General features: G+C 40.7%; 1 protein-coding gene across 4 annotated transcripts in view; it reads left to right on the top strand.

Annotated features, from left to right (window-relative positions):
• celf6 (CUGBP Elav-like family member 6) overlaps positions 1-17,474 on the top strand; it is a 221,342-nt gene that overhangs the window by 127,965 nt on the left and 75,903 nt on the right. For all 4 annotated transcript variants that reach the window (XM_041786101.1, XM_041786108.1, XM_041786123.1 and 1 more), the window contains exon 3: positions 15,381-15,429. In XM_041786101.1, coding sequence (XP_041642035.1) covers positions 15,381-15,429 — 49 coding nt within the window. The remainder of the gene's footprint in view (positions 1-15,380; positions 15,430-17,474) is intronic.

Here is a 17,474-nt window from a genome sequence, read left to right on the forward strand (position 1 = left end):
GTTGACACCACACACATGCAGATTATTCAGACAAATAATTGTTTGGTTCCACCATGATACACCCCCACAATTGTCAAGGGAGACAATTCTTGACTTAAATCTGGCTTAAAATCCTGTAGTGTGTGGCCAGCCTTAATGTGCAAAAACAGAGATGTACGAACTGGAAACATTGTTCTGCTTTTAAGTAGTTTTTTTTTTTTTTTTTTTTTACATCACTCTTAATAATTGCACCTGTTTGACTAGCTGAACATGGACTTCTACCTGGTTGTGCTGTTTTAAGACAACTTGGTCATACATCTGCTTCAAAGGAGAGAGCTGAGAGCCTACTCTCCTTGGTAAACATGAGCACGTGTGCAAGCTTAACCCGACAAAATTTACACATTAAGGGGCTAACACACATGCAGTGCTTCTTCATTTACTTCAGGCCTTTTCTAGCTGTAGTAATTATAGGGATTTTATTCATGTCCTACACAGTTTGATCTTATAGATGCAGTAAAAAAAAGTACAGTTATGTCTGGTGTACCCACAGATACATATGTACATTTTATTTGAATTTATTTTGATGATGAAGGCAAATGTGTGAATGTATTTGTGATTATATAGTAACTTATTGTTTTTATTGTATATGCAGTAGGGTTTTAATGTTGTATGTACACTTTACTCTGCCTCTCTTAACCAATTAGAAGTGAGTAAGTCTATTCTGGCATTGTGTACGTTCATGGAAATATGCTGAACTATTGTGAATGTAACTTCAATTTTATAAGGCAATGCCTTCAAATTGTAATAAAGCAAATAAATATGGAAAATTAATCTGATGAAGTGGGCACTTAATATACTACATATTTAGAAAGAGTCATCTAACAAGTCACCATCAAGAACTTATCTGGTAACAACATGTAGCCAGGTGGGGAAAAGTTGTTACTGTAAAGTTTACCATCCGCCATCTGTTGTAAAAATTCCTTAATAAATTGTTAGAAGATATAATACACATATTTGAGCATCAGAGTCTTTCTGTGAGCCTGTACTGGGCCCACATATCCAAAATTTTCTCAATTCTTGCTTATTTGTGTTATACCTCTCTCTGTGCATTGTTATCTGCCTTTTTTTATGGTGTTTGTGTGTACAGTAAGTGTAAGTGCATGTCTTTAGTACTTGTTTGTTGGATGTTGTCATTGCCTATAGCAGAGTGAGCCCAGCTCCATCCTTCCCTTTTGCTCTGTGCTTTGTGATTGCTCACTGCTGACTCCTCTCATCAGCACACACTGTGCTGTGTGCACAGGGTTGGAGTGCAGACCAGGCCGCCAGGTACACAATCAGAGCTGAGCAGATATACACTCATAAATCTGACAGATGCATGGTGTGTGTCATTACCCTCCACTTATTATTATTCTCCCTCTCCTCTTTAAACTATGAGCCACTTTGGCTGTTTTCCTGGCCTAACGCAGAAACATTTGTACTGTGGGCTTGTGGAGTGATAGACACTCTGCTCTGCTTTTTGTTTGTTTGAGCTTCAGTCTGGGCGTTTAACCTTCTGTGTTTGGATGTATGCATTGGCAGGGTTGGGTTAATTCTGTTATTACCATGGCTTTATTTCTGCAGGGATAACCTGTTCATAAACACCTGTATGTGTTCACTTTTTCTTTAAAGAGAAATGGTCAGCAACTGTACAAAATATTGGTAGATTAGTCCAATGTGTACATATACACTGCATTCAGAAATTCAGCCTGATGCTACAGAAAAAAAAACACTTAATCTACACTCAGTGCTGCATCATGACAAAGTCAAACCAGAGTTTTGGCGAAGAAATATCTAAGCAAAGATCAAGAGAAACCTGTGCTAAATTTCAAGTGTTTTTGCAAAGGGTCTGAATACTTCTGTCAATACATTTTTTTTCTTCATTCTGATTTAACTGTAGATCAATGAGAATAAAAACTATTATTTTGTTTGTAGCATCTGGCAGCAACATGACAAATTAGATAAAGTGAAGGGAGTCTGAATACTTTCTAAATTCTCAACTGGTTAAGCATCAGAACCGATCACCGCCTCCTTTACAATAAATTGTGACCCAAAGTTCTGAAACTTTTTAATCACAATCAAATGCTTTTAATAAAAAAATGGGGAAGTTTGAGGTTGAAATGGAACAACATGTGATGGAACAAGGGGGTGACAACATATTCTTCAAATAAAAGCACATTACAGACTTTATGCCACTAATCTTTTTCTGGGCACACATCAGCGAGCCACTGAAAAAAAAAGCTTCCCAACCCACTTTTGGGTCACAACCCACTGGTTGAGAACCAAGGATTTATACCACTTCAGATTGGTCAGAGGTATAAGATTCATCCATATTATTAATATATGTGTGATGATTTCATGGACACCTCTATGTTATTATTTTATTTTTTGCTTTTCAATCTTAATACAACAAAAAGTCCTCTTAAATTGCTATGTCTTTCAAAAGGAAGACCTGGCCAAGACAGAACACAAGGTATATATATTTTTAGATAGGGGTAAAACACATCAAGAGCACACAAAAAACACTAAATCAAGCTCAGGAAAGGCTGCTGCATTTTTAAGTTGCATAAACTTAAAACTTGTGGCTTTTAAATCATGATAAGTGAAAATCAGAACTCAGAGTAAAACTGGACCTCTTCCCTCTTGTTTCTTGTCTTTGTGCCTCTTCCATCCAATATTTTCCCCCTCTTTCTTTCTCTGATTACTCTAACCCATCAGACCTCATTTTGCCCTCCTTATTCCATCAGTTCCTTTACTACTCCTGTCCTCACACTCATAAATATATGCATCATACTCAAAGGTATGCACATGGCCCCGGTGAGGTGTCCCCATGGCTGAGAGAGAGAGAGAGGGAGAGGTGGGGGAGAGAGCAGCAGTCGCCTCACCAGAGCAGACCTCATAAAACTCCCTGTCACTTTGACTAATTTGTTAGTCTTGTCTCACTGTGTCGAACCGTCACCCTACTCTTCCCCCCTGATGCACCTCTACACCCCTGTCCTTCTTTCCACAACCCCCCCTCATATCGCCGAGAAGAGGAGGGAGGGAGAAAGGGAGAAAAAAGGGGGGCGATAAATGTAATGTAGTGCGTCGGCCATTGGTTGCAGTGATCTACACAGCCATCCATCGACAGTCAGAGGAAGAACAGGGGCTTTATGGAGCAGAGGATAGCATGATGGCTCGATTTCTCATCCACTTTCCGTCTCCGTCCTACTCCAGAGCTGGCCTGCTGGGCACCCGTGGAGGGAAAATCAAAGAAGCAGAAAGGGGGGAGAGGAGGGGCTTTTATGAATGCAAGCTGGGCTAGAGTCCTCAAGACTAGATTGGGTTGTAGTGGGCCAAAAAGGATTGGGTTGGAAGGCAGAGGCTCAGATGTTCAGCTTGGCCTCTCAATGGACTCAAGAGCCAATATCAGATTCATAGAGACAAATTAAAAATCCAAAATCCTGCTCTGAGGGGATTCAATCGCCAGGTAATTATGGGAGAAGGGACAGAGATTAGAGACAAAACACAAACACAGAGATGCTCCCCAGTGATGCTGCAGCATCACACCAGGGAATATCATCTAAGCTACAATTTTTTTGCTCCCCTTCTCAACCAGCCCCCTGTCTTTAAATAGGAGCACGGGCTCAGAGCTAAATATAGGCCGTATTTCACCGCCAGCCACCCTCTGCTGAGCTGTCAGCGCCCCATCTCCCTCTTCCTCACAGCAAGGCAGACACAGCCCTCCTTCATGTGTTTTCGAAGCAGAGACAGGCAGTGTGTGATCACTTCAGCTCGATCTAACCCCATCTCTTCCAACACACACGCGGCAGGCCCCAAACGCCCCTTACTCGCCGGCCTCACAGGGAGGCTGCTGTGAACTCACACACCAATTTGAGAGGATAGACTTGTTCCCGCTGTGCTGGCCCTGTTTCTCTGCTACATGAGGGGCAGGATGTCCTGACATGTGAGCAATGGGTGATGGAAGCAGTAATTCAGGCTGCTTCAGTACAGGCTGGACAGGATCCGAAAGCTTGGCTGCCAGTAAGAAAGTTTTACAGTGAGATAACTGTGTTCGAAGATGTGTTTTTTTATTGCAAAAGCAATGATACATGAATAGACTCTGAGTGGGAAAAGGATTCAATGTGGACAGGTTTCACTTTACCAAGGAATTCTGCACTCTATTTGCTTGGTCTACTTTCCTACCATCTACTAAAGGAAAAAAAATCTATATTTAAAGCAAATAAAAACAGTTAAACTAATTACAAGCTTACCATGACCCTTTAAAGTGACTATTGACAGAAATGCCAATACCATTCAATACAAGAGGAGAACACTCTTAATTACCCAAACCTCCAAAGGCACTGATAATAATGACAGAGGTCAGGACACTTATTGTGGCTCTACAATGGTCAGAGGTCGGGGTCTCAGCATCCTCATATGTCCTTTTGGATTGACGTGTCTTTGTCTCAGCCATCGCCACTGGCTCTTTGTTGGCCCTTTAAAAAGAGTCAGTCTGCATTAAATGTCTTTAATTGAGCTTAAAAGGCTGTAAATGGCATCAACGGCTACAATGAATTCACTGATGGAGAAACTGAGAATGATAATGAGAGTAATCAAATGAGGACGGCATACAAGGAGAAGACCGGAAAAAAACGTTCAGTGTGCCATCAAATGTGGAATTAAAAAAAAAGTCTAACTGTAAGAGATACTGACCCATTCATTGTCATGTTTTTTAGTGAATATGTTTTTGCATTCTACATTGAAAGGTCATTGTTTTATCATTCATGCGGGCAGTTCATGCCAGTTAGACAAAAAAATAAAGTTCCTTGCCGGAGCTTCGAATGGCACAATGTAAAGGTTTGAATCCCCTTTATCTGCTTGAGCCATAATCAGTCCTTCTTAATGATATCTGAAGAAAAATATATTGTTTATACTGTATTCAGAAATGACAGCATTTAGTTGATATAACTTTGTCTGCAATCACAGCCCTGAGTCTGTGGATAGGTCTCTATCAGCCATGCACATCTGGACACCACAATTTTACTCCATTATTCTTTGTAAAATGGATCAATCTCTGTCAGGTTGAACAGGTCTCAAGCATGAACAGCCCTTTTCAAGTCCAGCCACAAATTCTCTGTCGGATTGAAGTCTTGGGGCTGTGACTCTGCCACTCCAGAACATTCACCTTGTTGTCCTTTAACCAATTTCTGTGTAGCTGTTTCCATATGTTTCAGGTCATTGTCTTACTGGAAAATTAATCTTCTTCTCAACCCTAGTTTTCTTGCAGACTGAATGAGATTGTCATCCAGGACTTTCCTATATTTTGCCATATTCACTTTACCCTTTACAAGCCTTCCAGGGCTGGCTGCCAAGAAGCATACCCACAGCATGATGCTGCCACCACCGTGCTTCACAGTGGGGATGGTGTGTGTGTGGTGTCCGCCACACATAGTGTCTTGTCTGATGGACAGAAAGCACCATTTTTGTCTCATCAGACCAAAGAACTTTCACTTGACCATGGAGTCTCCCACATGCCATTTGGCAAACTCTAGTTGAGATTTAGCAGGTTTTCTTCAACAATGGCTTTCTCTTTGCCACTCTCTCAAAAAGGCTGGTGAAGAACCCGGTCAGCAGTTGTTGTATGCAGAGTCTCTCCCATCTCAGCTGCTGAAACTTGTAACTCCTTCAGAGTAGTCATAGATGTCTTTGTGGCTAGTCTCCTATTTGCAGGGTCACTCACTTTGTGAGGAAAGCCTGATCTAGACTTAGACATGTGACATCTTCCTTCCATTTCTTGATGATGGACTTGACTGAACTCCGGGGGATGTTCAGTGCCTTAGACTTTTTCTTTTTGTATCCATCCCCTGATCTACATTTTACATTAACCTTTTCTCTGAGTTGCTTGGAGTGTTCTTTTGTATTCATGGAGTAATGGTAGCCATGAATAGGGATTAACCAGTGACTGGACCTTCCTGACACAGGTGTCTTTATACTACAATCACTAGAGCCACATTCACTGCAGTCAGGTGATCCCCATTTCACTAATTGTGAGACTAGTAGCACCAACTGGCTGGACCTCTGTTGAATTAGATCAGTCATTTTAAGTATGTAAATTTCAAAAACTGTAACTGGCATTGATAAAAACTTTGCTTAATTGCAATAAATTACTGTCAGTGAACATTAAATCCACATTTGTTGACAATCTGATCGTAATTTCCAGAGGTACATGTTATAAAGCAGATGGTTTCCCTTAATTTGTCACTATTTTCAAGTTTTGTGAGATCCAAGGGAAAAAAGTAGTTTTGCAGTGAAAATGTTACATTCATTTCGCAAACTTGACATGTTAAAGTCCCATTTTCCCTTTGTTTTACCTCGATGAGGTCTATCTCAAAAATTAAAGGCTTTCAGTTGTTTTTCTATGTATTGTATTCTCATCCATGCTTTTTAAATCGCAGTATTATGATTGGCTGCTGTGATGAATTACATGATGTGTTAAAGCAGAAACATGGGTGTTACTGCTTCAGTTAAATGTGACAGTGGTGAGTCATGAAACAAGTTAATTGTTTTGGAAGAGAAAAAACAAATTTTCACAGTTCTCTGGGGAGAGTCATGTAAATAGGATTATTTTGGGGAATTGTGGGTTTATGCAGGGCTCAAACAGAGTAATGTGCAATCATAGAGTTGGCAGCAGTGGCTCTGGTGCTGCATGTTGCAGCCAGAATATAATGAGTCTAACTTTATTAATTTCAAAGTAGAACAAAATTAAAGGCAATGTAACATGTGATGTTATTTGCTACTTTAACAACACTTTTTTCTATGCTACAGGCTTTAAATATAATCGTACTTTATGTTAAAAAAGCTTCTCTTTCAATATAAAATAATGTTTTGTTACCACACATTTGGTATCTACAGAAACAAGAACAGATACTCTGTCTTTGTCACCCTGTTTATAGAGACAAAGAGGATTTGAGTCTCCTCTTTATTTGGTTGGCACTGTTCTTCATGTTCCACTGTGATTGGCACGGCTGTTTAAAAGTTATGAGATGAGTAATGTGACTGGCTGAGAAGGTAATGATTCATCACCACATCCCAATATTAATACCCCACTTCACCTCACACACTGCTGGATGCTCTGTGAAGAACAAAAATAGCAGGTGCCCCTGGATATGCCTGCATTGTGCATTATGTACATGACACAAATCCTGTGTGGATGTAAATGTGAAGTTAAGCTTGGGCAAAGCTAATGATGTTACAGCTCCATGGAGAAATTCACCATTTTATATTGTTTGCATTTGGCTTATTGTCTTATCGGATTGATTTCAAGTTATTTTCATGTCCACATGATCAAATATAGCTCTTGTATAAGAAAAATAAAGACCACTGCTAAAATGTGTTTTTCCCTGGTTCAATTTAACCATTCAAGTTCTGGGTAAAATTAGTCAAAAACTCCTATCCAGGAATACCATTTAGAGTACAAGCACAAACAAGGAGTCTTGAGAAAGGTTAGACTCGAAAGTTTCTCCCTAAACTATCAGACTCACTGTAGAGACTACTGGTAATGAGTAATACAAAAAAAACTGTATCGTGAAACAGAGACCTGTCGATGACTCTAGCTGGGAGGTTTAGCTGGAAAACTCAACTGAAGTCTTAGCTAGTTCAGGCTCAAAACTGGTGACAACAGAACAGAAAAGTAGTATTTAACACCTGTTTTTATGATGAAAAAGTCCAGGCATGTTCAAAAAAGATCAAGGTTGGCAGACATTTTTCTACATAGCATTGCTAATTATAACAGCAAATACAGTGGACCATTGAGAGCAACTGCAAATTTGAAATGATACAAAACCAGTCCATGGATCTTTATGGATGTAATCATGTTCTTAGACTAAAAATTTGACTGGATTTAGATTGTGTGGACTCTTTCAGATGCTGTAGGACTGCTTTTGATGGAATATTATGATCAGGAGAGTACAGGAGAGATTCTAATGGTAAACTGTGTCAAATTCATTATTGTTTGTTTTGTAGCCTGACAAATTCATTAATTGTGGCTGCTGTGGTGGTTTTATCCTAGAATAGTTGACATGATCAGAAACATGCAGAGCTTTCTGGTGGTGTATAACATGTTTTACTTATGAACAGTCATTTTGTGAATAACTGAATAGTTTAGAGAAAAAAAATCTGCTGGCCCACCGGTAGGTCTTGAATTTTTGTGTTTTATTTGCAGTTTCCTTGTTTTCGAAGTGCATGTCTTTATTTGACGTGTCCTGCTGACATCTTAGCCAGGTCACCCTTGTGAAAGAGATCTCAATCCCAGCAGGTTTTCATCTGGTTGAATGAAGGTTCCAGACCAGCTTCCTCTCATTGTCCAAACCCATGCTCAGTAGGTTAACTGGAGAGTCTAAATTGACCGTAGATGTGAGTGTGAGTTCACTTGGTTGTTTGTATTGTACATGGGTCCATGGATGATATTCTGGTTTCAGAACTCTTCCTAAATTAATACTTATACTTAGGGGTGGGAATCACAGGGTACCTCACGATACGATACGATACGATACGCAATACATGGTCCACAATACTGATATTATCGCGATACAGCGATACTTCGATAATCGATATATTGCAAGAAAATTGTATAACAATACATCACAAAATATGTCTAACTAGAGAATACAAAACAGTTGTAAAATGGTCAAGTGCAGGATTTCTCAATTTATTCACTACAATTTAGTGTGAATTTCACAGACTGAGCTAAATACTGAATATGAAGTGCATAAAGTCTATACATATGTGTGTAGTATATATATATATATAACTTAATGCATAATTTTAAGTTAATATGGAATTTAACCATGTAGAATTAAGCTATTTGAAAAATATGTAGTCCTGCATCATCTCGCATTTTACCTATCTTTGTTCAATCTGAAGATGAGGACTTTACCCACTTGTTGTGCTTATTTAAAATGCTGCTGATTTTTTTTTTTTTAAGAAATGGGAAATCAATTATTATATAGTGAATGTACTCCAATCTTCCGTATTATATCAGTTTTTATGTCATCACATAACGACCAAGTGTTTGTGGAGGGAGACTATGGGAGACGAGCTGATTGTCACGTCCAGCTTTAAGGACTGATTGACTGTATTTTGCGGAGGGCATGACGTGACAGGCCAGTGTTTCTTTATTGTATTACCGAAGCGGTCATTCTTAACGACACTACACGGGGCAGGTCCTTACAAATAAAACGACTGTGATTATGGTTGCACAGGTAGAGACCAGCGATAGCTTCAACGGGCTTGTTTGTTAATGTTAGCCGTTAGCTGTAGCGCTAACGCAATGATGCCTAACTCGTAGATTCATCGTGTTGTCTGAGTATTTTTCTCTGGTGTGGCATATCTTGCAAACGACAGTCTAACTCCTGTCTAAGTTTGTACTGTCATTATGAATGCAGCAGAAGTCGCTCTGCTGGGTAGATACAAGCAACCAGCTCACGCAGACCGGAAGTCTCGTGTGATCTCGTTGTCTCAAGAGAGAAGAGGCAAGAGTCAACTGCCAGCTGGCGATGCCTGCTGCCAACTAGCGGTCAGGGGGTGAAATTACATCACAAACTACCGCACCAACAAAAAGAATAATTGGCTAATTAAATATCGATACTGCATTTTAAAATATTGATACAGTATCACGCCAGGAAGTATCGCGATATTTCAGTGTATCGATTTTTTGTCCCACCCCTACTTATACTATATTCTGTTGTATCTCTCTGGCATGTCTTTCCCCACTCTCTCCCTCTCTCTTCCAAGTGTGCCTCCATTCACTTTCTAATGTGAATATGGGCATACAAGCTCATAATAGATATTTAAATGACTAAATACTTTTTTTCATTGCTTTTTTTTTTTTTTTTTTTTGCAGTCTGATAATACGGCATCTTTTTGTTTTCTTGACCTGTTTAATATACCCGAATGAGAACATTTTCTTGGGGAAACAAAAAAGTTTATTTTATTCAAGCTACATCCTTCAAATAGTAGAGCCAGAAAAAAGAAAGCACATTTTTGCAGTGCCTTTCATATTTTTTCAGGACTTAAATGTACTCAGATTTTGTTGAGTCTCTCATAGTTAAGTAAAGATGTATCATGAGCAGGTTGTTATCGCTGCATGGAACCGTGGCAGGGCAGGCAGGACCCCAATGTGAAGCAGAGGGTGAAGTGAGATGCAATGAACAGATTTGTATGAATCAGTGCAGCACCTGATTTGAGTTTTTCTGCCTTGTCAGAGTCTGTTGATATATTCTTTTCCATTCACCAGTCTCGAAACACCTCCGTGTCCCATTACAAGTCCTGTTATGTGTTTACTTCATGTGCTAACATCTCGGGTGTTGTAGAATTTTCTGTCATAATGTTCCATATCTAACCCACTTATCTGCATTTCACCACTGACTGGCATCATGTTGATTGACTTATTTCCAATAATTAATATGATTACATTTCGAGCTGATGACACAAGAGCAATGTTTATAGCAATGATCTGGTTTTCTGTGTGACGGTGTGTAATAAACAGTTACTATTTAGAAAAAGACAAGAATGCCACACATCACTAGTAAATCTTAATAAAATCTGATTTTAAAGACATTCCAACAAATGGTATTTCATGGGTCAAACTCACTTAAAAGAGACTCAACTGGGGCATAAAAGTTCAAAGTGCTGACACTTTTCCATGCTTCTGAGGGAGTATTTTTCTGTGCTTAAAGTGTCTAAAGATAACATTTTTGCAGCTTGCTTTGTGAGCAGTGGTATTCACAGTGCATGGTCTAACAAGGTCAAAGGCCAGCAGTGTCCTTGTCTGTCTTTCTCTCTGCTGCACTGTTATCAATCAGACGGACAAGCCAAAGACAGATGGGCTGAAAAACATGCACACACAAACTCACCCTCCCATACTTACACTTAACCCTTTCTCTAGAAAAACTGTAAGCAAGTTCCTCTCTTCCACACTGTTGGTTTTTCAGCCCTCTGTGACTTCAGCTGACTTTTATTCATCATAGCAGAATGAAAGATATAGATTCACCCCTGGAGATTAGAACAAAGAAAAAAAATGAATGTATAGACTTAAAGGAAATAGAGCATGAAGGAGGTGGATATATGGAGGGGGGAAAGTGAGTGAAAGAAGGAGAGAGACAGAAAAAAAAGGGTGAGGTGAGGAGAAAGAGAGATGGCCTCTCTAAGTACAGCAGCACATAGGCACAGAGCTGTGAGTTCCCAGGCAAGACAGCATGAGCTGCCTATTTGTCAGCATTGATCAACCCATTAAGGGGCTGTGGTGGGAAGCATATTGGTTTTGGAGGCCAAAGGGGCAGAGAGAGACAAAGATAAAGCAAGACGGGGGGTGTTGAACTCCTTTCAGCCTCGGCATCCCCATCTGCGGGATGAAAAAGCCTGTAGTCTTCCTCTCCAATGTCTACGCAGTTCATTTTGCAAGGGGCCCCGACGGGAAGGTAGAAGATGTCATTTGTCTTACAGCATCTCACGAGGCCCCACTGTATATGTTATCTTAGCTTTCTGCCACTTCGATGCTAATAAGGTGCTAGCTAGCTTCTCAGATGGACAGCTTGTCACTTGTCCTCTTCCTTAGTGTGTGTGTGCGTGCAAAGGGTGGGTGGCGGTGGCGAAGGTGGGGGGTGAGATCTGGCCCTAAGGGAACACAGGCTGCCTCTTCGCCCAGCCTCTGATGAATTCATATAATTAACTCTGCCTTGATCTGTTGGCTAATCCTGCACTCAGTAATAAGGGATTAAAATGTCACCTAAGCCACCTGCTGTTATTGAGCCCCTAGACTTTTTGTGCCTGTGTGTATCCGTGTGGGTGTGTGTGAGAGAGACAGAGCGGGAGTAAAGTAAAGTGGAAGATTTTCGTGCTAGTCATTTTCTCTGTGTGCATAAGGAAATGTGTGTAAAGGACACTATAACGTAGCTCAGAAAAGCAGACATCTTAACCACTGCCCTTTGCATCGTCACTCTATCAGAGCTCTGTAGTTTGGCATCAAGCTGAACTCTATAATTTGGCAGGAAGCTGGAGCAGAAGTTGCAGCAGACTCGCTCTGAAAAACTCATTGTCACAGTCACTAAAAAGGGACATGAAAGTGGGACATGCTGGAAGGTGGGAGTTGAGAAATCTTTTTTTCCTCCTCCCCTCTCTCTATGACCTCCTTGGACCAAGAAAAAAAGAAGAAAGAAAAGAGTGCCAATTGGTTGGCTAACAGCCCGCAGACCAACAGTCAGCCTCGCCTTGCTTGCCTGCCGGCCACCTCCACTCGGTTGCCTAGCAACCCCAAATGTACTTTTGGGTTGTCTAATGACTCTGGTTGCTGCGGTGGCACAGGGGCTACTAATGAAGCCTCCTGACCAATCGCTGCTGTTTAAGACCTGGAAGCTGACTGATCACTGGACAGGGACTTTGGGACTTCGGGCTACACTAAACTTCTTTTCTGCCCCTGGCCTGAGCCACACATTCTTATAATATGTGTGAAGATCACACCTAAACTTACAATGCTCATGCTGACCTTAAGTCTTTCCCCTGCATTCTCACAAAGCTATAAATACCTCATCTGACCTGAACTTTACCTCAGACTAACATGTAAGCATGCCCGATAACAGTCATGCAGACAAAAGCAATAGAATCAAACTGTCCTTGTCAGTGTAAAGCCAAATGCACATTTAGTCCATCTACACTATTAATGAGAACCTATGTGTCAGTATAGAGACTCCATTCTTGAAAGGCCTCATTACAGCCACAGAAATCTTATCTTCTCTGTTTTTAAGGCTTAAAGGAAGTTATATCTTAAACGTCTTTTTTATCCACTTCAAACATCAGCCCATGGGTATACACTTAGAAACAGGAGGAAACAGCCTGAACCAGCCCTGAATGGCTCATAATGGAGAGAACGAGGGACAGAGTGCCTCTGATGCAGCCCTCTGTGTCACTGCAGACTGGAAATGCTTTGAATAATGGCTCATAATCAGCCAATTTAGACAAGTGCAAGGATATGCAAAAAGTCTTAAAATTGTTTACTGTGTGTCATACATAAAAATCTTTGTTTTCATTTCCGTTTAGAGTGTTTTTCTTTACATTAACATCACTTCCTTAAAACTCATATTCTTAAAGCCCAGTTGTCCTGAAGAAAAGACGTTTAGAGCTTGACTGTGCACCACAGGGTTGACGTTATACAAGCATTTTAAGACAATAAGTCCAGGTGAGACAAAGGGTTTCAAAAAGCATAGGGCTCAGAGGGTTAAGGATGGACTTGACAGAGCTTAACTTTTTTAACTGGTCTTTTAGGCTTATACCACTGAAATAAGCGGCACAATCTTACGTACATTCTACTGTGGACTTACCAGATAAACATAGCTACTCTGGGGGCAAAGAGAAATCACAGCCTTCTGTGAACTCACCTGGAAGTTGGTAGATGCTAACTGATGGCTTCAGAAGAACTAAAGAAAAATTTCCATTCATTCTTGAAGGTATAAAGCATCAATCAGATGATAAAAGGGAATGATTGGTTCCAAGATTAATATGACAAAGACAAGGAGAAAACTTCTTTATGTGATTTTAAGCAAATTAAAAATTGAAATAAATAGATAATAATAACAGTAATATTCTGATTAAATAAGTGACTCCTGATGAACTTCATTTTGTCTTGGACAGAGTTATTGCCAAACATCTGGACCCAAAATTGTCCTTACGAACAAAAAACAATCAATCTGTGTATATTAGAAAAAAAAGAGTCTGTCACCATTGCTGAACATTAATTGTGACTGAGTAATTGTTGAAGATAAGATAAGAAATATGACAGTCTTTGATATGCTAACATTTTCTTGTTCTCTTTAAATTGGGCAGTGTCTTTCTCAGTACAACTTAAGCACTGGCCACCATAAGAAAACATTAATTCTTGATCTAATCTTACTTCTTTTGTCAGCTTTTACCGGTGCATATAGTGTCCATTTTGACTTTAAATGGATGTGGAGATATGTGTCGATGCAGGTTAAATTATATGGGCATGACTGCAGCTGCATCCTCATCTCTCTCTGTCTACAGCTTCATCTGCTTGTCTTTGTGATGCATCCGTCATCCTTTCAAGCTTTGTTCCCATGTCACAGCATATTGCTAGGCATGTACAATACGTCCCCAAGGGTGCCACCATGTGTATACTTGTCTATACATGTCCAGCCGTCTTTGGTCTATATTTAGGCTGTGGTCAACTGCTGTCAAGTACTGTGCTGCCTGAGAGCCCCGACACCCACTGTGCTGCCCTCACTGACTGATCTGAGGGGGCAGAGCTGTGTGCCATTCACTGGCACTCACACGGTGGACCTGTCATGGCCTAGTTAGAGAGATGGGCCGACTAAAGACAGTAGACTCTGAGCCAAATATGACATGCATGGGTTGCCTCAGTAAGTGAGGGTATTTGAGGGTAGCTTTCAACACCCCCCTTTTTACAGTGAGGAAAAGGGGGATATTATTCTTGGATCAGAGAAGGCACAAGATTGAGTATATTTTCTGTTTTCATATTCAGGGAGTACACAGATATGAAACCATTGATGGGAGCGAAAAAGGAACCAGATGAGTTTTTATTCACAACAGGCATTTTTAAAAGTTCCTTTTTTTTCTCACTCAACAACGTTTTGCTCTCACCTCACTGCAGAATGGATCTTCAAAGGTTACTTATCGATTCTCTGCTTTTAACCTTTCACAAGCTTCTTTCACTGTTGCACGTCTGGTGGCTCTCAATAGCTTTCAGTAGGAGAAGGAGGAGAAAGACGAGGCTGAGACAGGTTGGTGTTGGCCACCCTAATGAGTGGCATATTGGTTGTTAGGTGCAGAGAGAGATTGTGAGAGCAGAGTCAGAGAAAGAGGGATTGTGAAAGGGTCAGGAATGAGCAGGATGTAGCTGGTGACTAGGAGTCTGGAGCCAGGAAGGGGACAGGAAGAGCAAGGGCCAGCTTGAGAGGACCTCTCCCTGTGGGGCTGGGAGTGGCTGATGTAATGGCATTAATCTCCAAGTACCATCTGACACCCAGTGTGGCATCGTCATTGAAAAGTGCTAATTCTGCTGAACTGTGAGGGGAATTCAGGCATCTCTAGAGGCAGTGCCCTGGATTAATTAAACACTCTGGCATGGAGCAGTGCACAGTTTTATCTCCTTAATGCCATCAGAAATATTTGATTTTAGTATTGAGCTCAAAGAGTGGGACACATTCAGGACATTAATGCCAGGACTGCTGCCACTTGTTTTCTTCCACTTCACACATTGAAGCAATTATTCCTTTTTGCCTTATGTTAACCAGGTATTTCCCTTCTTCTTTTTCTCTCTCTCTGTTTTCTCCTCACTTTCTCTCTCTCTACAGATGAACCGGCCCATCCAGGTGAAGCCAGCCGACAGCGAAGGACGAGGAGGTAATTAACCTTCTTCTGGTCTCCATTGCACACACAACCCCCCCTTTAAAAACACACGCAAACACACAAATACACTGGCACAGCACACACTCAATCCTTAATATTCTGTTCTCACTGGAGACACACTGGGAGTTAGTGGAGTAGCCCGTAATATAGGTCACTTGCTTCTATTGACTTTCCATCTGTGCCAGCAGAGGGGCTGTCTCAGGTTCACAGTCACTGGGAGTGGTTCAAAGACAACAACCAAAAAGAGAGAGAAATAAAAGAAATACAAACAAAAATGAATGATAAGTGAGGTATCTCCATCTCTTGATCTCTATGGAGTAACAGTCGAGTTTGCTTGCAGAGCAGAGGAAGAGGCACAAACACAGACAGACAGAATCACGCACAAACAACACAAACCTAAAAGTGGGACGTCTCCTTACTTGTTTGGAGGCTCCTTGTGGTACACAGGAGCTGATTTAAGTGCACAACTTAAGGTTAGAAAGTTTCTTTTTGACTTCTTTAAAAGCACATGTAGCTACAGTATCAACCCTTAATGCATGTTCCTGCTACCATGTCACGAAATACCTATCTATCGATATCTAAGGCACCTTGCATAAATATGAGTGGTGTAAAGACCAACTCATACATCTAGCTCCTTTTAATTTGAACTGGCTTTGATTTGTGTCTCTTGGGAGATTGGATATTTTCAGACATATTAATTTTGTTAGTGTGTTTTTATCTTATTTTTACTCAGTGTCATTTTTTTAAATGCTTAAAATATGTTTATCATTTCTAGCTATATTTATCTTACCTTTTAATCAGAGTTTCACAAAACCTCTAAAATGAGATGCATAGGCAAGCTCAGATAACAGGTCGATTATTGATGCTGATATTTGGCATTAAGCCAATTATCAGTATCAGCATTTTATTTTGCAGGCAATTGAAAAAAAATACATTTATTAAAAATTGTGCTACTTAAGCCCCACTGCAAGGTGCATCTTTCCCTCTGGCTTTGTTTTCACTATCTACGGTCTCACTTAATGTTCTGCCCAAACTACCAGCCAATCACCATAGGGCAGGGCGGCACTGACATAGGGAGTCTATGGTAGCTCTTCCTGTTTTCTGCTGCCACTGTGTTGATCTGTGCTGTTTCTCATGTCAACAAAGCAAGTTTAATTTTTGCCACATTAAATAAGATTTGTTTGTCATAACAAATGTACAGTACTGTGCAGAAGTTTTAGGCATGTGGAGCGCTGACAGTTCTTCACAGGTCCTGATGTTCCACAACCCCTGGCTAAAGAGAGGAGGGAGGCCAGAGTCAGTGTCGACACGTTTGACAATTACTCGTGTTGCTCAGCAGCCAAGGTCAAGCTTCACAGCATTTCTTTTGTCCGGGCCTTTGCACCCCTGGTAATACGCCCAGCAACCACCAACAGCTTTCAGGTGCTTGGATCATACACACTACAACCAGGGGGTTGTGGCAACCCTCCTACCCACCCTAACAGTACCCTTAGCTATGTTTAAGCGCCACATCTACCCATAACTCCACCCTAAAGCTGTGGTTTTGTTTTGTTTTTTTTTATCAGATTATTTTCCCATGCCCTTGGTAATGTACAAAGACATCCAGATCATGACCTGGGTTGTGTCAATCCTCCTTCCCACCCGATGGGGCCCTCAGGTGGGCATACTCTCCATTGCACACCTAACTTCAGCCTCAAAGTTTGGCCCAAACATCCCCAAAACTTCTGCACAGTACTGTACATTGAATCCAAATATCAGTTGCAGTACTACTAATAATAATAAAAGTGAGACACCTGGTGTGATAAACACTTCAGTTCATCAGAGTATCAGTAAGCCTAGTCTTTTGTCTGCTAGACAAGACAGAGACACAGAACAAGAAAGCGACAGTACATCGTCTTTCATATTTTCAGTAGTTACTCAATCCTCAGACCCCTTTATTTAAATAGATTGTATGGGAATGAAATAGGACTGTTGCTCAGTTAGGATCCAAATCTTGACATTTGAGCACAGAGTATTGAAATTCTACATTTTTTGTTAAA

The sequence above is a fragment of the Cheilinus undulatus genome, linkage group 1 (assembly GCF_018320785.1).
Source record: "Cheilinus undulatus linkage group 1, ASM1832078v1, whole genome shotgun sequence".
Lineage (NCBI taxonomy): Eukaryota > Metazoa > Chordata > Actinopteri > Labriformes > Labridae > Cheilinus > Cheilinus undulatus.